The following is a 20,883-nucleotide window of genomic DNA, read 5'->3' as shown; positions in this document are numbered from 1 at the left end:
CTGGTACATGGATCGATAGTCCAATTGTGCCCCAGAAGTATTTAGTTTTGGCCAAGTAGTGCCCCCCCCATTCTGAAATATGTTTGTTACAGTGGCTAAAGGCAGCATAATTAAATAATAACAATGATAACCTGAAAGTCTAGCTTCTGTGGTTCATTTTACCTGCTCCTGTTGATTTATGTGCTGTGGTTCATAGTTAGAGTCCTCTGATTTTGCAACTGAATAGACAGCATGTGGTGCAGTTGTTCGAGGCTTAGGGTATGGAAGCAAACAGCTGTTGGCTTTTTTTGGGGGGGTATTGGAGCCCTTACCGTGAAAGTCAAAGGTCCTTTCTGAAATGTACTTTGAAAACACTCATTGAAAAAAGACAGCTGTTTCCAAAACCGAAATGCATGTGTGAAAGATTGCATAGAAAAGCAGGTTTTAACAGGGGTCATTTAATAGAAAAAGAGCTAGGGGAACTCATTAGCATAACTCATTAGCATATGCCACACCCCCTGACATCAGGGGCCCGGCGGTGGACCTGCAAGGCCGGCGGGAGTGCGAGGAAGCCCCGCCAAGGCCCTCCCTGGCCCCAGGCAGGCAGGGGTGGGGAGAGGCGGGGAGGAAGCAACTTACCCTCCCTCTTCTCCTGCCTCCTCCTGGCTGAATGAGGGCTGGAAGCGGGGCGGCCGGAAGCAGGGGACGGGGCTTCATCATGTGCCTTGTCCCCCTGCACCTCACCCGGGGGAACTGCGTTCCCCCGCGTTCCCCCCCGAAATGACCTCTGGGTTTTAAAATGCTGCTTGGGACAGAGAGTCAGGGAGGTTATGAGTTAATCTGCCCTGGAAAGAAGAGCTTATGTGAATTGGCTGCTCTAGTCGTTCTCTGATTGGCCAGCATCAGTTTAGAGAGGGAATAAAACAGCTGATCTGGAGGGAAAAGATTCATTTGCCTTTTGGTCTTTGTCTGAAATCTAAGGTCCGGATCAGTAGCCAGAGGGTTTGGCTTCTGAGGGAAGAGACTTTGGGTGTCAGTGATTTCTGTGAGGGAATTGTCGGAAAAGTACTTCTATAGAGAGAAGAAGAGGGACTCCACTGTCTATATTAAAAACTACTATGAAGGAGGATTTAGACTCTCAGGAAAGCTACAACACTGCTACTGGAAGAGGAAAGCTTTCCTGGAAAGCTAGAATATCTAAAGGGAAACCCTAGATCTCTGAAGGAAGAAACGTAGAAGCACTAAGACAAAGCTGTCCTCTAAGAAACTGTATTTAAGATTCTGTGTAACATCTGAAATATATAATAAGCAAAAACTTCTCACTGAAAATAATTTGAAACTACAAATGACAACAATACAATATATTCGAAACCTTTACCTCTGCAATCTCTATGTCTTGAATCCTCATATTTATATATTCCCTGCCTGTTTATGAAAATCTTTATTCTGTTTTGAACATTAATTTTGCCTAACGTGCCATTTCATTAGTGTATTTTAAAACAAGACAGTTCCTATATTCCCTCTAGTTCCTGTGCTGGGTCATAAGTCTAAACTGTTATTTGTGACAGTGTGGGACAATTAAAGCTTATAAAACAGAGAAGAAATACATGCTACTGAAGGGAGGCTCAGTCACTGAGGCGAACTGAAAATATTTTTGGCAGGAAAATCTGCCTGGCAGTGGGGGAGTGTCAGGGGTTGGTCATACTAGGATCACCAGGTCCACCTTTGTCCCCAGTGGGGGACTTTGGAGGGTGTTCCTGGAGGGGGCAGGGCATCCCCAATGTGATGACATCACGTTGGGGATGTCCCAGCTCCAAGCCCCACCCCTGTGGGGACGGACCCACCAGCTGCAAGCCACAGCAGGAGGGCCCCGCACACCCGATCTCTGAGTGACATTGCTGCCCAGAGATTGGGCACATGGGGCCCTTTTGCCCCGGCTGCCTGCACTTAAAGGGTTCCCTTTAAGTGCAGGCAGCTGGAGGGCCCCATGCGCCCGATCTCTGAGTGGGAATGCCGCTTGGAGATTGGGCCCTTTCCCACCGGCAGGAGGAGGGAGTGGGGTGGCTGCAGGCCCTGCGCCCAATCTCTGAGTGGTGTTCCTGCTCAGAGATCGGGTGCGTGGGGCCCTCTGGCTGCCTGCACTTAAAGGGAACCCTTTAAGTGCAGACAGCTGGAGGGCCCCGTGCACCCAAATTCCAAGCGGGGATGCCGCTCAGAGATTGGGCATGGGGCCCGCAGCCGCCCCTCTCCCTCCTCTCTCTCAAGGGGCTTTTGGGGCAGGGCTTCCCCCACCAGGCAGCTGGCCAGCAGTAGGTTGAACCCCCGAAAAAGCGGGTGACCCCCGCCAAACCGGGGGGTCTGGCAACCCTAGGTCATAGCATACTTCCTACATTCACAAAGGTGATGCTTCCTTAGCTTTTCTGAAGCATTTCCTGCTGCCCAAGGAAGAAAACCAAAACCAGCTCATTACTTTAAGAAATAGTTATTTTGGGGAAGAAGAAAGTGGGCACCAGTAAATATGTTGATGGGTGCTCAGCACCTCAACTAAGACAGATCTGCTTCACCTGGCTCTTCCCTCTAAGTCTTGGAATGGTGACAGGACCAACAGTCCTGGAAGGAAAGGGAGTTGCTGACAGTATTTGATTTGCAGAAATTTATCAATACAGCCATCATATAAGTATTCTGTTCACACTTAGGAAACTATTTTGATTAGTTTACTCACACACCAAACCTGAAGGCAGTGCAAGATGAACAGTTGGGCAGTAAATTAATACAGAGTAGTGCAGCCTTTAACAATGTGCTCATGCTATGCTCTTCTGTCATCTCTTCATTCATCTCAGCAAAGCCTTCATGCAAATGGTTAAGATTGGCAGCTGCCCATACATGCACATTCTCTGTTGTGATTCCCAGCCTGTGAAACAACCTGCTTTGTAATCTAGTACTGTTACATGGTTTATTGGCGGTCTTATGCTATATGAGTCTGTTCTTTATATTATGTGACCCTCCTTGAGTCTCAGTGAGAAAGGTGGGCTATAAATAAATGAACAGTGATGCATGAAATGCAAAGTGTTGCAACTAGTGTCTAATCTCTACCGTGTTAAAGGATGTGTTAGCTGGGCTCCAAAACTATGAAATAGCCAGTGTTCATAGAATTGAATGACTAGTCAAAATCATAAGAGATTGCAGTGCATAAAATTGTCTTTAACAGAGAAGAAAAGTCCCAGTAATGGAAGGGTTTCCTAGAGGTATCTAACTGGCAGCTGTTGAAAACAGCAGCACTCTTCTAATGCAGCAGACTTTTACTACACCTGTGGTATACTAGCCACTTGCTATTTCTACCCTGTGTGGTGTTGTTTTCTTATTCTACTTCCTAGAAGGGCAAAGTATGAATTACTTCTGAAATGAACTAGACAACAGTTAGGAGAGTTTATGTAACACACCTGAGAAATTACAAGTATCTGGCTTAAGTCTATGCATAGGCTTCCCAGATGTCCACTAATGGCAGGCAAATTCCTTGTACTTATTGCTGATGCCTGCTGATGCTCATCTGGTCAGTAGGCAGAAGCAGTCTGGCAAAATGAGTGGTTGGCGATCTTCAGTGCTGCACAATGATGTTACTTCTGGCACAACCTGGAAGCACCAGCATTGTGCCAGAACTCCATAGAGTTTTTTGAGGGCAAGTGCTAGAGCATCATTCTGGTGTGATGCCAGCATGTCTGGGTCGCTCCAGAAGGGACATCATCACATGGTGTCAAAGACTGCCCCCCTCCCCACAGTAAGTACCTGTCACCCCCCTCCCCATCACCTTACCTATGAATTCACATATTGTTATTAATTTGTTATTAATTACTTACCAAGTAAGTAAAATTATCCCACCAAATACAAAATTCCTGCATTGTCTTTAAAGGGTTGACTAGTTGCAAGGGCCAAATTATATATTTGTAACCTTTTTCAAAAGGGTATCTTAAAAAAAAATCTTAAATTGTTAATGTTTGATTCCCCTTTGCATTTGGCCATAATGATTGCTTTTGGTAAACAGTGAGTCATAATAACATCAGTCTGTTTTCTTCCTTGAGGTCACAATGCCACTGTTCCCTGCAGAAGCTGAAATGGACACAATATCCTCTCATTTCCCAAAAAATTGCATTTCCAATGGAGGCCTGGAGAAGGAGCCTTGTAATACTACTGAGAAGGAGAGGAAGTGGATCAGACCTGACATGCCAAGCAAATGTACCTGGGAGCTTGGAAATTCTTCTGAATCACCACATCATCATGTTACCATGTAAGTGATCATTCAGTAGAACCGGACACAAAGAAAAAGTCTGTTGTCCAGTGTGCTTGTTCAGTTTGATTTTGGCACACCATGTTAGGATTTTGGTGGGTGGCTGTGAGGGGCTCAGGATTTTTTTTACCAGTCCTGTTATTGCTTATGCCTGCTGTTCTGGTTTAGATCAAAGACTCCTAATATTATGCCAGACATCTTGAAGAAAATTGGCGACACTCCCTTGGTGCGAATCAACAAGATTGGAAAGCTCTTTGGACTTAAATGCGAACTTTGTAAGTATTTTCTGATTAGCTGGAGACGCAACTGCCGAAATCTGCATAATAGCTTGTGGTATTGTTGGGAGATCCCAAAATTATAGGATCAAGACGTATAAGTTCAACTAAAGTTCTTGAAAGAGCAGTTCTCGAAAGAGCTCTCTCAGCCCCACCTATCTCATAGGGTGTCTGTTGTGGGGAGGGGAAGGGAAAGGAGTGTGTAAGATGCTCTAAGACTCCGAGTGAAGGGCGGGGTATAAAGCCAGTCTCCTCCTCCTCCTCCTCCTCCTCCTCCTCCATCTTAGTAAAAAATGAGCTTCTTGAGAAGAGATGTGTATGTATAAGAGAGAAGTAAATTACCAGCTCTCCTCTAGCTTTTGACCATAGAATGTACAGGTTAAAAGGGACACCCTGTATTGGCTGAGCCAGACTTTTAGTTTTTTCACAAGAACAGCCTCTTTCTCTCTCTCCTTAGGTGACTTGTATTTGAATATGGTAGATGTAAGCGATGTGTGCTGACTTCTTAATTGAAAGCTAATGTGTCTTGCAAATTAAGAAAAAAAATCTTCTTATGGTTGCTTTTGTATTACAGTAGCAAAATGTGAGTTTTTTAATGCTGGAGGCAGTGTGAAAGACCGGATCAGCCTAAGGATGGTGGAAGATGCTGAAAGAGATGGGATTTTGAAACCTGGAGACACGATCATTGAGCCAACCTCAGGAAACACAGGTATGGGTATTTCAGTGAGAGCTTTCTTCATATGAATGGAATCAGGGAAACTGGAATACCGAAATCAGCCATGATCTAGTAATTTATTTGGCAGTTCTTTAACCCCCACCCCCCTCATACTTTAGTAAATCCCTTTCTGTTATTGGATTATGCCTTCAAAACAGCCTTGTGTGAAGGGGATCATGAAATGTTACAACTGGTTAAGGCTGGAATAGACGGAATGGGATGTCTAATCCAAAGGAGAAAACGGTTTTGATTTAGCATCTCTCATGCTTAACAAATTGAATATGGCTAGTAGAGACAAATCCTGCCGATTTTATTGTATGTAGATGCTGCTGTGTTACTATCCTGCACAAGATAGTGTTTAAACGTTCACTTTACGGTATGGTGAAATACTGTCAGGACAATCAGCTGGTTATTAACTACAGTAAATCAAAGATCTTGGTCTTTCAGAAAGTGAGTACACATAGAAATAGCCCCGTGGCCAGGAATTTTTTGTGAGTGTGCTGGGGCACCAGGAGGGCACCAATTAAATTAAAGTAAAATTAATAAATGGTGTGGGAATGCTGAACCCTGGAGACTTTGTTGTCGTCGTTCAGTCGCACAGTCGAGTCCGACTCTTCGCGACCCCATGGACCAGATCACTCCAGGCCTTCCTGTCTTCCGTCGTCCTCTGACGTTTGCTCAATTTCATGTTTGTTGCATCTATGACACTGTCTCACCATCTCATCCTTTGCCGTCCCCGTCTTCTTTGACCTTCAATCTTTCCCAGCATCAGGGTCCAGTGAGTGCTCCCTTCACATTTGGTGGCCAAAGTATTTGAGCTTCATTTTCATTATCTGGCCTTCCAGGGAACAGTCAGGGTTGATTTCTTTTGGGATTGACTGATTTGATCTTCTTGCAGTCCAAGGGACTCTCAAGAGTCTTCTCCAGCACCATAGTTCAAAATAATATATTCTTCGGCACTCGGCCTTCCTTATAGTCCAACTCTCACAGCCATACATGACTACTGGGAATACCATTGCTTTAACCATGCGGACTTTTGTTGGCAGGGTGATGTCTCTACTTTTTATCATGCTGTTTAGGTTCACCATCGCTTTCTTCTCAAGGAGCAGGCGTTTTTTAATTTCATGGCTGCTGTCACAGTCTGCGGTGATCTGGGATCCCAGGAATGTGAAGTCTTTACCCCACTGATAAAAGGATGAACTGAACCATCCAATAGGAAGCAGTCGGGGGCTTCAGAAATGGGAAAGCCTCCCCTGCCTCCCCTACAGTTACCCTCTCCTGTGCAACTCCTGCGACTTGGAATCAGAGTCCACTTCCCGGTTGCGCCACAAGAAGCTCAAGCTATTACATTTTAAAACTATTTAATACCAGCTCCCCGTCAAAAACACTTGATAGCCGCATTTCTGTCTTCCCGAAATGAAACGCTGATTCCCCCCTCCCAGTGGCTTACTTGTGAGTAAACCTTCCTGGATCCAACTGCAAGGCTTTCCGCCCTTTTCTCTTTGGCAATTCAAATAGCAAAGCCTCCCCCTCCTACCTCAAGACCATTTCCTCTTCCCCAACTTGCTCGGCATCTCTAGGAAGCAGCTCACTCGGTTTAACCCTTTCAGTGCTGTAGACGAAGGAGAAATGCTTCCTCCCGCCCTCTCCATGAAGCACCCGTCCTCCCCACGAGGCTGGGGGCACTGCGGATACCACTGCAGATACCATACCTCCCAAGCAGCCACCCCCCTACAGCCCTGCATAGAAAAGTCAGCCAAGACCAAGTGAACTCCTATTGTTATCTCAAGTTCTATTTTACAGCTTCCAACACTTGGTCTCATCTTAATCTTGTTGTGGAAGGAATGAAAGTCCACTTAGCTGCTGTTTCTGAGGTTCTTTTTTCAGTATAGGGGTCAGTCAGTTCCAATGACAGTTGAAGTTTACTGTTTACTGTGCAAAAATTCTGTATTTTCTATTATATGGGCTGTGATCAGATGGGCAGGTTGATCTGTTGTTGCCCCGCCTCTAATTGATCCAAGTTAGAAGCCCTAACTCTATGAAAGAGCATGCCTACACCTGTTGATCAATGTTCCCTCTAAGCTGTGGAGTCTTGTGAGCAAATATTCTGCTTTGTGAACTACTGGCTTTAACGTTGTGAGCAAACAATTTGGCTGCTGCATAAATTAGTTTGCTCTGAAGCCATCCTTCCTGAGCGAAGATAAAAATGTGTGAGCCGGAGGCTAAAAAACTGTGAGCTAGCTCACACTAACTCAGCTTAGAGGGAACACTGCTGTTGATATGTTTCTGGGTCAAAATGTCAGGGTATAAATGTGAAAAATACAGTATATGATTGGTTTATTTCACTGATGATTTTTTTAATTATTATTCTAGGGATTGGATTGGCTCTGGCAGCTGCAGTGAAGGGCTACCGTTGCATCATTGTGATGCCAGAGAAAATGAGCATGGAGAAGGTCAGAGTTGCTTGTAGTTTCAGATACTCTACATTTGGTTGTACATTTGTTTACTGATCCCCTGCGAGCTCCTAATTTTGTTTTACTGTATATAAAATAGAGTATAAAACTTTAAATAAGGCAAGACAACACCACATGGAGTTAAGGATGTGCTGTGAGCAAAACAGCTGACCTAGATCATCTGAAACACAGGAAAGATAAATGAATGAGTCCTTTTGCTAAGGTTCCGTTCATGCAGGCCATGTGATACACTTCCATATTTCTTTTTGTTTTCAAATCAGGTTGATGTGTTGAGAGCTCTTGGGGCTGAAATTGTGAGGACTCCAACTACTGCCAGATTTGACTCTCCAGAGTCACATGTTGGGGTGGCATGGAGACTGAAAAATGAAATCCCCGATGCTCACATATTGGATCAGGTATAGTACCAACCAAAAAGAAGATGATAGATGTCCTGATCCCAAAAGAGGCTGGGTGAAGCTGCAGCTAATTAGTTTTCCTGATGGAACCACAAAGTATACTAAATAAATGAGACAAAAAAAGAAGACAGAAGGCTGGAAACTTGATCACATCTCAGCTGGGAGGGCAGGGTGCAATTCATGGTTGGTGACTGAAGGATTACCTCCATAGTCAGAGGCAGTAAACATCTGTTTACTCCTGCTAGAAGGCAACATCAGCAGAGGCCTTGTTTGCTGGCCCACCAGGGCAACTGTTTGGCCATTGTGTGAGACATGATGCTGGATTAATATTATTATTTATTATATTTATGAATTGCCCAACCCCTGCCACAGGAGGGCTCTAGGCAGTGTACAAAAGTCATAAAACAAAACAAGATAAAATCAGTTAAAACATTAATAAAACATTTCGAACAGACAGATGGCGAATAGTTAAACAGTCTCAGTTCCAACTGCCAGTTTGGTGTGAGAGCCAGTTTGGTGTAATGGTTAGGAGTGTAGACTCTAATCTGGGAGAACCGGATTTGATTCCCCACTCCTCCACATGCAGCTGCTGGTGTGACCTTGGGACAGTCATAAGTTCTTTCAGAGCTGTTCTTTCAAGGGCAGTTCTCGAGAGAGCTCTCTCAGCCCCACCTACCTCACAGGGTGTCTGTTGTGGGGAGGGGAAGGGAAAGGAGATTGTAAGACGCTCTGAGACTCCTTCGGGTAGTGAAGGGTGAGGTACAAATCCAATCTCCTCTTCTCTTCTTCTGCTGGCTACTTCACAGACAGGAGAAGAGGGTGAGGTAGATGTAAATAGCAAAGAACAGAGAAGGGTGCCAGCCAAGATGGAACCGTTGCTGTCCTCAACCAAAAGCCTGGCAGAACATCTCTGCCTTGCAGGCCCTGCAGACGTGCATCAGATCCCGCAGGGCCCTGGTGGTACTTGGCAGAGAGTTCCACCAGGTTGGGGCTGGGGACCACCAGCAGATTGCCGTCTAAGGAGCGCAACGCTCCCCCCGGGGACATAACGAAGGAGACAGTCCTGTAGGTATGTCAGTCCCTGGCCACTCAAGGCCTTATAGGTCAATACCAAAACCTTGAACTTGACTTGGTATTCCACTGGGAGCCAGTGTAGCAGGTGCAGCACCAGATGTATATGTGCCATCCGGGACGTTCCCGTCAGGACTCACGCTGCCACATTCTGGACCAGTTGGAGCTTCCAGGTTAACCTCAAGGGTAGGCCAGCGTATAGTGAGTTACAATAGTCTAATCTGGAGGTGACCATTGCATGGATTACCATTGCTAGATCAGGGCGTGACATGAAAGGGGCCAGTTGCCGAGCTTGACGTAGATGAAAAAATGCCAGCTTGGCAGTCTGTGTGACCTGGTCCTCCATATTTAAGGAGGGATCCAAGATCGCTCCCAAGCTCTTGAGGGATTGTGCCGGTGTCAGTGGTGCTCCATCAAGAGCTGGTAAGTCCAGTCATCAAGAGCTGGACTAGATGAACCACTAGCCAGATCGAGCAGTAAAGAATAATAATGACACCTATAATGCAGAGACTGGTTTATTAATAAAGATAGTCTCTGGCTGATAACGGTATCTTGGCAAAGGGTGTTTTCCTGGATAGATGATAAAGGACTGCATACAGAGGTCTGTATGTCTCAACATTGCCCTGTTTGTAGCTTGCTGGACTGTCCTTTGTGATCCTCTGCATTTCTCTTTATGTTTTAATATAGTACCGCAATGCCAGTAATCCCTTGGCACATTATGACACTACAGCTGAAGAGATCCTGCAGCAGTGTGAAGGTGTGTTCAGTCTGCATGTGGTGTTTCTGTCTAGAATTCCAGAAAACAGAGAGGAAGCTTGTCTGTTAGATGAAGTTTATAAATTAGGGCATGAAGGACAAACATCCCTGGAAGTCAAGTACTGAGTCATAAAGCATATTGTTTTATTGTGTTTGCTACCTTGGAGCAGTAGAGGGAGCTCTCATTATGTTTTTTCCATTATTGAAACCTCTTTCTTCTAAATATGATGTATATAGGTAATCCTTATACTAGATTCGGGTGAGAGGCTGTGTAACCTGTAGGGTTGCCAAGTCTGAAGCAGTGCTGGAGCGGGGGACTCCAGTGCCGCTTCGGGAGGGGGTGTGCGCGTGCAAAGCGCGCACGCCGCAACCACATCACCCGGAAGTGACGCGACCACGACGGGCACGCTGGGGGCGGGGCCACGACCATCCGAGGGAAAACATAGAGTTTTCCCTCGGATGACCGTGGCCCCGCCCCCAGCGTGCCTGGCGTGGTCACGTCACTTCCGGGTGATGTGCACGTCGCGTGCTTTGGGGGTGGGGTTCCCCCTGGGGCCCAAACCACCGGCGGCGGGAAACGGGCCTCTGGGGCAGGGGTTTCCCCGCCCCCCCGGGGGGACTTGGCAAGCCTAGTAACCTGTATCTGGAATGCTAGTTTAAATTGCCTATGCTGTTAAATAAAGAATATCCAATACTCTTTGTACTTATAATTTTTTTGGCTCTATACCACTCTTTTTGGGGGGGGGGATGACTTACAATGCATTTTCATGCTGTGAGGTAATTTAAATTAGTAGCGAACATAAGAGTTGTTGAACAAAAGGCAGCCATGGCAGAGTGCAGGTTCCTGTGCCTTTACTAGTTGCATATAAGGGAGGACTGAGGCTGGTCCAGCTTCATCTATTACAGTGACAACAAAAGGTATTGATGTTTTCCAATGTCTGCAACTCTAAAAGGCTCAGGAACTTTATCTAGTATGGAAACTCATGGTGCCTATAACAGTCCACTGGCTAATAAAGTATAGAATGTGTAACACACATTGAAGAGGGGAAAGGGAGGGAGGATCAGAATCAACTGAGTGGAATTTATCCTGCAGAGTGCCAGAGGGTTCTGTTCTCTCACCCATGGTCTTCAACCTTTGTATGAGGCTGCTGAATGAGGCCATCTAGAGCTTCAGTATTGGCTGTCAACATTATGTAGATTGCACCCAGCTCTAATTATTATTGGCTCTGAACCAGTGCTTTGGGGGCATGGTTAGGTGATTATGGCAGAACAGTCTGAAGCTGAATCCAGTCAAGACAGGTGATGCTGTCCTTGGGACGCTCCCGTGGGCATCTTGCCCGCCCGCAGTCGAGGAGGGAATCCGCACGAGCGGAGACCCAAACGAGCCCCTCTAAGTGGGGTTCGGATCCGGGGCGCTTTAGGGGGAGCCTCTTTCTCGGCCGAACGGTCGGAAATCGAGGCTCTCGCCCTGCCCCAATGGACCTTGCCGCGCAAGCGACCCCGTACGGGGTTTAGCGGAGCCACCAGATGTCACCGAGAGATAAAGCGAATAATTGATGAAACCAAAGAAGAAAAGATCGGCTAAAACTGTGAGTTGTCAAATGCGGAGAAAAAGAGATAAGAATGCTCCCCTCCCCCCAGCGAAAGGAACGAGGAGGGGAACCCTCCAACCCCGTAAGAAAGGATTTCTAGCGAGGAAAAATAAAGGGGGGGGGAGAATGGACTGTGCGAATAGTGGTGACTTCTTTTGATGCATTGGGAATAAAGCGATGCTTCTTTAAAGCACGATTCAAGAACTTTATTAAAAGTAAACAAAAATAACAAGATGTCGGAGCTGGGCTAAAAGACAAGCGGAGAAGAAAGGAGGAGCTTCCGGTCTGGGCATTCTGCTTTGGGTGAGAACCGGCTGACTAATGATTGGATTGTTTATGACTGTGATCCTGTCTGGGAACTGTGAGAAAAGAATGAACTGTGACAAGCGAGAAAGTGTCTTTACAAGTGCTTTTAAAAGTCAACAGTTGCGGGGGGGAAAAAAAGATCCAGCTAAGAGAATGGCAGCGTTTTAAAAAAAGCGAAAGTGAGAATAAAAAAAAGAAGAAAATCCATTCTCAAAGCCAGAGATCTTTTGAAGTGGCATGAAAGAGCAAGGATTGCGGTATTTACAGCTTATGAACTGAAAGTGATAACAGCGACCCAGAGGAGGTGTGGAAAAGCCGGAGAGACGGAAACAGAAGAAGCTCCTCCAGGAATTTGGAGTTTAAAAGAAGCCAGCATGCAAAAGAATGGTTCTGAATGCGCTTTGAAGAGACTTTAGTAACAGAGCATCATATGATCACTACTAATATACTAACATAGATAACATATTTAACCGGTTTGAAGAAAGAAGTTTGACTACACACAGAAGAAGCCTAAGAAGCCAATTTGGACATTACTAACAGATTAATAAAGCCTTTATTAAAAAAAAAAAAAGACAGGTGATGCTGGTTGGGAAGGAATGTTTTAAAGGGATTGGATCCGCCAAGCATCTTAAAAGCCAGCCTTGCTGTTTGAAAGCAAGTATGTGTAGTGGTCAAGAGAGCCCCTTCTGGCATCTGTATCTGGCTTGCCAACTCTCACCCTACTTAGACTGTCTTTAATTCTTTTGAAATGTTTCAATTGTATATTTTTTGCTCCTCCAACAGGGATGGTAGACATGGTTGTAGCTGGAGCAGGCACAGGGGGTACCATCACTGGCATTGCCAGAAAACTAAAAGAAAAATGCCCTGGATGCAAAGTAAGTCCAAAGAGAGAGTATCTTGATCACTGTGTAGCTTAAAGTTTGGAGTAATGGATGTAGCTATAGATTTGACTATAGAATTTCCCTTCTTTAAGATTAGCCAGTTCAAGAAACTTTGGCAGTACTAGATGGTCTCTAGTAAACAACTACTACTTTTTCATGCATGGAAAAACACAACTGCCAATCAAATGGTTGCAGAGGTGGTTTGCTATATTTCCTGTGATCATTCATTCCCATCTAGGTCTTTAAGGCCAATAGGCTGTTCAGCTAGTTCCTGTGATCAAAGAACCTGTAAAAAGTATTGCCACTGTGCATTGCTGCTAGCCATATCTTCGATACCCTGGTTCACTTACTGTGTTTGCAGTTTTATGGGCAAAACATGCTTGAATGGACCAAAGTCTGAACAAACCAATAAAATCCTAAAAATAGTAGCTCTAAAATTACCATTTTTGAAACGAGGCCTAAAAACATTAGCAACCTAAAATTATACCCATATGACAGCCTTGAGCCTTGACGCAGACAGTAAAACCAGTTTAAAAAGATGGAACCCTTCAGTCAAAAAGCTTGGGTAAAGAGAAAGCTGTTGGCAGGGTGGTTAAATGATAGCAGAGAGGCACCAGGTAAACCTCAAGGGCGATGTCATTCCAAAGGCAAGGGGCCACTACTGAGAAAGGCTTGCCTCTGGTTGCCACCTGCCACAGCTCTGCAGGCAGGGGCACAGAGAGTGGGTCTTGGGAAGAGGATCTTAACTGACTGTCTGGACAGTACGAGAGGAGGTGGCTCTTCAGGTGCCCTGGCTTCCAAGCAGTTTAGGGAATAAAAGGTAAAAAACAAGTGCATTGTCTTTCAGCACAGGAGTTCTTGTATCCAGCCCTCAGCAATAGCCTGGCTGCTGCATTTTTGACCAATTAAAGGTAAAGGTTCCCTTGCTCGAAAGCCAGTCGAATCTGACTCTAGGGTTGCGGTGCTCATCTCCGTTTCAAAGCCAAAGAGCCAGCGCTGTCCGAAGATGTTTCCGTGGTCATGTGGCCGGCATGACTAAACACCAAGGTGCACGGAACGCTGTTACCTTCCCACCGAAGGGGTACCTATTTATCTACTTGCAATTTCTTGCTTTCGAACTGCTAGGTTGGCAGGAGCTGGAACTAGAGACGGGAGCTCACTCCGTCATGCGGCACACTCGGGTCTCGAACTGCTGAACTACTGACCTTCCACAACCTGCAGTTCAGCGTCTTAACCACTTGAGCCACCGCAGCTCCTCTTAGACCAATTACACTGCATCAATCTGTCTTGGATTAAGTTAGAACGTGGATTACAGTGGCCAGATTATTTACTTAGGGTATTTCTATGTCACCTTTCAGAGTTTTGTTCAAGGTGGTGTTCAGTTTAAGCAAAACAATATAAAAAACAAGATACTGGACATAAACAGCATCAAAACTATCCATGAAACAGAAGCAGACCATTAAAATGGTGATGGTTAAGACGCTGAACTGCAGGCTGTGGAAGGTCGGTAGTTCAGCAGTTCGAGACCCGGGTGTGCCGCATGATGGAGTGAGCTCCCGTCTCTAGTTCCAGCTCCTGCCAACCTAGAAGTTCGAAAGCAAGAAATTGCAAGTAGATAAACAGGTATCACTTTGGTGGGAAGGTAACAGTGTTCCGTGTGCCTTGGTGTCTACTCATGCTGGCCACATGACCATGGAAATGTCTTCGGACAGCGCTGGCTCTTCGGCTTTGAAATGGAGATGAGCGCCGCAACCCTAGAGTCGGATTCGACTGGCTTTCGAGCAAGGGAACCTTTACCTTTACCTAAGATAATTAATTAATTAATTAATTAAAAGATATATATTTGGCGTGGTGCCTAAACACAAGGCAGGCCTCAAGAGAAAGGGAGTCTCAGAGTAGGGTTGCCAGGTCCCCTCATCGCTCTGGCTTTGGGGGGTGTTCCAGGGGTGGGCAGGGATTCCCCCAAGCCCTGCCTCCAAGAGCGACCACCCGCCCGGCCACCCTTCTCCCTCCTCTCCTGCCTGATTTAAAGGGCCCCAGCTGATCGGCGGGGACCATGTGGCCTGCCGACCAGCTGGTTGTTGTTCAGTCGCACAGTTGAGTCCGACTCTTCGTGATCCCATGGACCACATCACGCCAGGCCCGCCTGTCTTCCGTCATCCTCCGGAGTTTGCTTAATTTCATATTCATTGCATTGATAACACTGTCAAACCATCTCATCCTTTGCTGTCCCCTTCTTCTTTGACCTTCAATCTTTCCCAGCATCAGGGTCTTCTCCAGTGAGTGCTCCCTTCTTATTTGGTGGCCATGGTGTTTGAGCTTCAGTCACCTTGAGCAAGAGGCTCTTTAGGTCCTCTTCACTTTCTGCCATTAGAGTGGTATCGTCTGCATATCTGAGGTTGTTGATATTTTTCCTGGCAATCTTAATTCCAGTTTGTGATTCATCCAGGACAGCATTTCACATGATGTACTCTGCATATAAATTAAATAAGTAGGGCGACAATATACATCCTTGTCGTACTACTTTTCCTATGCTAAACCAATCAGTTGTTCCATATCCGTTTCTGTCGCTTCTTGACCCTTATACAGGGTTTCTCAGGAGACATGTAAGGTGGTCTGGTACTTCCATCTCTTTAAGGACTTGCCACAGTTTGTGGTGATCCACACAATCAAAGGCTTTAGCGTAGTCAATGAAGCAGAAGTAGATGTTTTTCTGGTACTCCCTTGCTTTCTCCATAATCCAGCGAATGTTGGCAATTTTATCTCTAGTTTCTCTACCTCATCGACACCCAGCTTGTACTTTTGGCAGTTCTCTATCCACGTACTGCTGAAACCTAGCTTGTAGGATCTTGAGCATGACCTTGCTAGCATGTGAAATGAGTGCAATTGTGTGATAGTTTGTACATTTCTTGGCATTGCCCTTCTTTGGTATTGGAATGTAAACTGATATTTTCTAATCCTGTGGTCACTGTTGTGTTTTCCAAATTTGCTGACATATGGAGTGCAGTACTTTAACAACATCATCTTTTAAGACTTTGAATAGCTCAGCTGGAGGGACCTTTAAATCTAGCCGGGGGGGGGGGGGATGGCATGCAGGGCCATGGCATGTGGGGCTGTAATCATGTTCCTGTATACCCATGTCTTGTTACATTGTGAAGATCCCTGGCACAGAATGCACAGTGTAATGAGATCTTGCATCTGAATGGGATCCAGGGCATACTCTTTGACCTTCCACTTAGCCCTGTGCCAGCAGTATATGACCAGCTGGGTTTTTCCACAGGCATTAGAAGGAACAAGACAGATTTGTAGTTAGGTGTTTTCCCAAGGAGTAAGTGAAGGGGAAATAGTGACAACATTTGTGTGACAGTATTTGGGACGTCTTTTATAAAACAGCAAATTAATAGCTGTGCTTGAAAAAGCAGAACACTCTCAGTCTTAAACCACCCTTCCTTCCTTCCTTCCTTCCTTCCTTCCTTCCTTCTCAGATTATAGGTGTTGATCCTGAAGGATCCATTCTTGCAGAGCCAGAAGGACTGAATGTTACAGACAAGACAACGTATGAAGTGGAAGGGATTGGATACGATTTCATCCCTACAGTTCTGGACAGATCAGTACGTCAAGGCTCCTTTGTTAGCTGTTCCTTGTCATCTGTAGACATTCCAAATATACTGGAACTTAATTGGCAAACAGAAGATGTGGAAAGAGGTTGTAATTAATACACGAGGTGTATGAAAGTGCAATAAAATATTCTTCTGTTTGATCACAGCGGGAAAATCAGGAGTGCTATACGTTGCCAACAATGGGGGGGGGATGTCCTGTCTCTTTAACAAAGGCTTAATTAGTGGAAGATAGTTAAAGCTTTTCATTGCATGAAGTTAACTAACAAATTCTGGTAATTGCTTGCAGATCAAAGTGATATTAAAGGGATGGTTAGAAGTACCAGTTTAAAAGGATTTTAAACTTTTATGCATGCTATATAGAAAGGAAAAAAGGATACCAAAATCACACTGAGTGTGTCTAAGGCACTTCCATGAGCCTGGAGCATTGAAATTTTTTTTTTCCTGCTGCCGTTTCCTACACACATTTAATGTCACTCTAGAGTGTCAACCTTCAGTTATCATGGGGGAGGGTTAAAAAAACAAAACCTTCATATGCATGTGATCATAATGTTGTTGAGTTCAACATTTGTATAAATAGGGAATTGGCCAAAAAGACTGACACAACCATTTTTAACTTTAAAAGGGGTAACTTCTCTGATATGAGGGGACATGTGAGGAAGAAACTGAAAGGAAAAGTAGAAAGGGTCAAAACCATTGGGGAAGCTTGGAAACTATTTAAAACTACGATCCTAGAAGCTAAAAATATATATATTCCGCAGGTTAGGAAAGGCACAAACAGGTATAGGAAAAAGTCTGCATGGTTAACAAATAAAGTAATGGAAGCTGTAAAAGGTAAAAAGGATTCCTTTAAGCAATGGAAAGCTAGTCACAGTGAGGCTGATAAAACGGAACACAGGCTATGGCAAATAAAATGCAAGTCTGTGGTCAGGCAGGCAAAAAGGGAATATGAGGAGTTTATAGCAAAAAACGTAAAGACCAACAATAAAACTTTCTTCAAATACATTAAAAGCACGAAACCAGTCAGGGAGGCAGTGGGGCCCTTGGATGACCAAGGGGTAAAAGGAGTACTGAAGGATGATAGGGAAATGGCTGAGAAGCTAAATGCATGTTTTGCCTCTGTCTTCACTGTGGAAGATGAGAAGTGCTTGCCCACTCCAGAACCACTGATTTCAGGAGGGGTGTTGGAAGACCTGAGTCAGATTGAGGTGATGAGAGAGGAGGTCCTAAAACTGATAGACAACTTAAAAACTGAAAAATCACCAGGCCCAGATGGCATACATCCGAGAGTTCTGAAAGAACTCAAATGTGAACTTGTAGATCTCCTGACAAAGATATGTAATCTTTCCTTAAAATCTGCCTCCATTCCTGAGGATTGGAAGGTAGCTAATGTCACTCCCATCTTTAAAAAGGGTTCCAGAGGAGATCCGGGAAATTACAGGCCAGTCAGTCTGACGTCGATTCCGGGTAAATTGGTGGAAACCATTATTAAGGAAAGAATTCTAGGCACATGGATGAACAAAACCTATTGAGGCAGACTCAGCACGGTTTCTGTAAGGGAAGATCTTGTCTCACTAACCTGTTAGTGTTCTTTGAGGGGGTGAACAAACATGTGGACAAGGGGGATCCAATAGATATTATTTACCTTGACTTCCAGAAAGCTTTTGATAAAGTTCCTCATCAAAGGCTCCTAAGTAAGCTCAAAAATCATGGGATAGAAGGACAAGTTCTTTTATGGATCAAAAACTGGCTAGTTCATAGAAAACAGAGAGTGAGTGTAGGTGGGCAATTTTCTCAGTGGAGGGTGGTAAGCAGTGGGGTACCGCAGGGATCAGTACTTGGTCCACTGCTTTTTAACTTGTTCATTAATGATTTGGAGTTGGGAGTAAGCAGTGAAGTGGCTAAATTTGCGGATGATACAAAGTTGTTCAGGGTGGTGAAAACCAGTGAGGATTGTGAGGCACTCCAAGGGGATCTGTCAAGGATGGGCGAGTGGGCGTCAACATGGCAAATGGGGTTCAATGTGGCCAAGTGCAAGGTGATGCACATTGGAGCCAAAAATCCTAAATATAAATACACATTGATGGGGTCTGAACTGGCAGAGACTGATCAAGAGAGCGACCTTGAAAACAGATTAGCCAATATCGTAATGGCCCTATATAAATCAATGGTGCGACCTCATTTGGAATACTGTGTGTAGTTCTGGTCATCACCACACCTTAAAAAGGATATTATAGCTTTGGAAAAAGTGCAGAAAAGAGCAACTTGAATGATAAAAGGATTGGAACACTTTCCCTATGAGGAAATGTTAAAGCGCTTGGGGCTCTTTAGCTTGGAGAAACGACGACTGAGGGGAGACATGATTGAGGTTTATAAGATTATGCATGGGATAGAGCAGGTAAAGAAAGAGGTACTTTTCTCCCTTTCTCACAATACAAGAACCCGTGGGCACTCCATGAAATTGCTGAGCGGTCGGGTTAGAACGGATAAAAGGAAGTACTTCTTCACCCAAAGAGTGATTAACACATGGAATTCACTGCCACAGGAAGTGGTGGGTGCTACAAGCATGGACGGCTTCAAAAGGGAATTAGATAAGCATATGGAGCAGAGGTCCATCAGTGGCTATTAGCCACAAGGTATAGCTAGGGGCTCTGGGGCAAGTGATGCTCTGTCTTCTTGGTGCTGGGGGGGGGTCAACAGTGGGAGGGCTTCTAATGTCCTGGCCCCACTGGTGGCCCTCCTGATGGCACCTGGTATTTCTGGCCACTGTGTGACACAGAGTGTTGGACTGGATGGGCGTTTGGCCTGATCCAACATTGGCGTCTCTTATGTTCTTATGCTGAATTTTGCACAATGTCCTTTGGATACTATCCATAATGTTTCTGTTCATTCATTACATACAGACACACCTAAAATAGTTAGGAACCTTTTAGGCCTTTTCTTTTTTAAAAAACATATTCTGTGTTCATTAAGTCCTGGAAGGCATTGTTTTCCTGTTAAATCCCACTTTCAAAGGTAACAATGACCTTTTCACCTGTTACATTCATTATTATGTGCAAGGCTTTGCATCACCTAGGAAGGTAGTCAGCATTCTGAGACACTCCTGTTAACAGCAACATTAAATCAGCAAGTATAAAGGCTTTATGGAATGGGAGTGGACACAAATAGATTATAGGTTGGATCTTATACACTGATAGAAAACAATGGCGTAGTGAATCCCACCTTTCCCAAGCAGCCTCTTGTGAACTCGAGGAAGGTGATGCCGGGGATGAGAAGCCCCATGGGGGAAAAAGAAACTCTGTAACTAGGGTTGCCAACATCCCGGTGGCACCTGGAGTTCTCCTGCAATTATGGCCTCCAGATGACCAAGATCAGTTCCCCTGGAGAAAATGGATGCTTTGGAGGATGGTCTCTATGGCATTGCACCCCGCTGAGGTCCCTCCCCTCCACCCACCCTGCCCTCTCCAGACTCCACCCCCAAAATCTCCAGGTATTTCCCAACCCAAAGCTGACAGCCCTACCTGCAAACTGGGCAATTGTACTGAAGAGGGGGCAGCAAACAGAACTACTCCTTTGTCTCTTACGCTGCAGAGCCTTTTGCCGATGTCTTTGCAATTTCTTGGTTTATAACATTGAAGGCCTAAGTAGGCAAGCCAGACCATGTCCCATGAAGGCTGTAGCACAGATGAAGTAAAAACCTGCTATGCCCACACAGATTGTTGACCATGAGGGGAATTGTGAAGGCCATTTCTAGTTTAAAATCAGTTTCTCTCCCTTCCTACCCTATATTTCATTGGTATTCTTAACATCAGTGTAGAGCAGAGAATGCGTGTTTATTTACTTAGATGGATTCAGTGCACCTCATTCTGTTTTTATTCCCCTTTTTTTCCAGCTGGTGGATAAATGGTACAAGTGCAGTGATGAGGAATCTTTTTCATTTGCACGGATGTTAATCCGAGATGAAGGACTGCTATGTGGTAAGTGCTGTCTTAGGGGGATTTTTGAAGAAGTCAGACTTTTAATGTAGAGAATTGGTAGCCAAAGCAATGGAATGGTGGAGAAAGCATGAGTAGTTTCAAGTGTAGGTTGGGAGGTGCTGGTTCTCTCCTGTGGCAATCTTGCATATACACTTTAAGGATGACAGCAGTCCACACAGATGAAATCTGCATGTCACATATTGCAGTGTTTCAGCTAATAGCCATGGGCAGCCCATTCACACACCAGCCTTAGGCTATTGCCTAGGGTGCCAGAGGGCAGGGAGTGCCAGGGGGAGTCCCAGTGCTGCCCCCCCCCCAGCCAGTGGCCCACCAGGATGGTGGCCTGGGGCACAGTCCATCTTGACTGGGCAGCTGACCAACTTTAGGCTCACTTGCCCCTCATGTGGCAGGAGAAAATGGAGTGGGGATTGTATCAAAATCCAGAAGTGATGCCGCTTCTGGGCAGTGTTCTTGAAACCTGCAAATCATTTTGGCCTCCACAGAGATTTCAAGGATTCCTAGAGTGTCACCCAGAAGTGGCGTCACCTCTGGGTTCTGATGCA

The 20,883-nt window shown here is 45.2% G+C and overlaps 1 protein-coding gene across 2 annotated transcripts in view; it reads left to right on the top strand.

Moving 5' to 3' along the window:
- The window catches only part of LOC107109238 (cystathionine beta-synthase-like), a 66,812-nt gene that overhangs the window by 29,337 nt on the left and 16,592 nt on the right, over positions 1-20,883 (top strand). For both annotated transcript variants that reach the window (XM_015409813.1, XM_015409812.1), the window contains exons 2-10: positions 4,056-4,261; positions 4,430-4,536; positions 5,111-5,245; positions 7,625-7,704; positions 7,986-8,120; positions 9,879-9,948; positions 12,629-12,720; positions 16,212-16,337; positions 20,236-20,320. In XM_015409813.1, coding sequence (XP_015265299.1) covers positions 4,062-4,261; positions 4,430-4,536; positions 5,111-5,245; positions 7,625-7,704; positions 7,986-8,120; positions 9,879-9,948; positions 12,629-12,720; positions 16,212-16,337; positions 20,236-20,320 — 1,030 coding nt within the window. In that variant the 5' untranslated portion in view covers positions 4,056-4,061. The remainder of the gene's footprint in view (positions 1-4,055; positions 4,262-4,429; positions 4,537-5,110; positions 5,246-7,624; positions 7,705-7,985; positions 8,121-9,878; positions 9,949-12,628; positions 12,721-16,211; positions 16,338-20,235; positions 20,321-20,883) is intronic.

Source organism: Gekko japonicus, unplaced genomic scaffold, assembly GCF_001447785.1.
Source record: "Gekko japonicus isolate JY-2015 unplaced genomic scaffold, Gekko_japonicus_V1.1 scaffold4, whole genome shotgun sequence".
In the NCBI taxonomy this organism is placed as follows: domain Eukaryota; kingdom Metazoa; phylum Chordata; class Lepidosauria; order Squamata; family Gekkonidae; genus Gekko; species Gekko japonicus.
The sequence above is the reverse complement of the archived record's forward strand: the minus strand, read 5'-3'. Positions and strand labels throughout refer to the sequence as shown.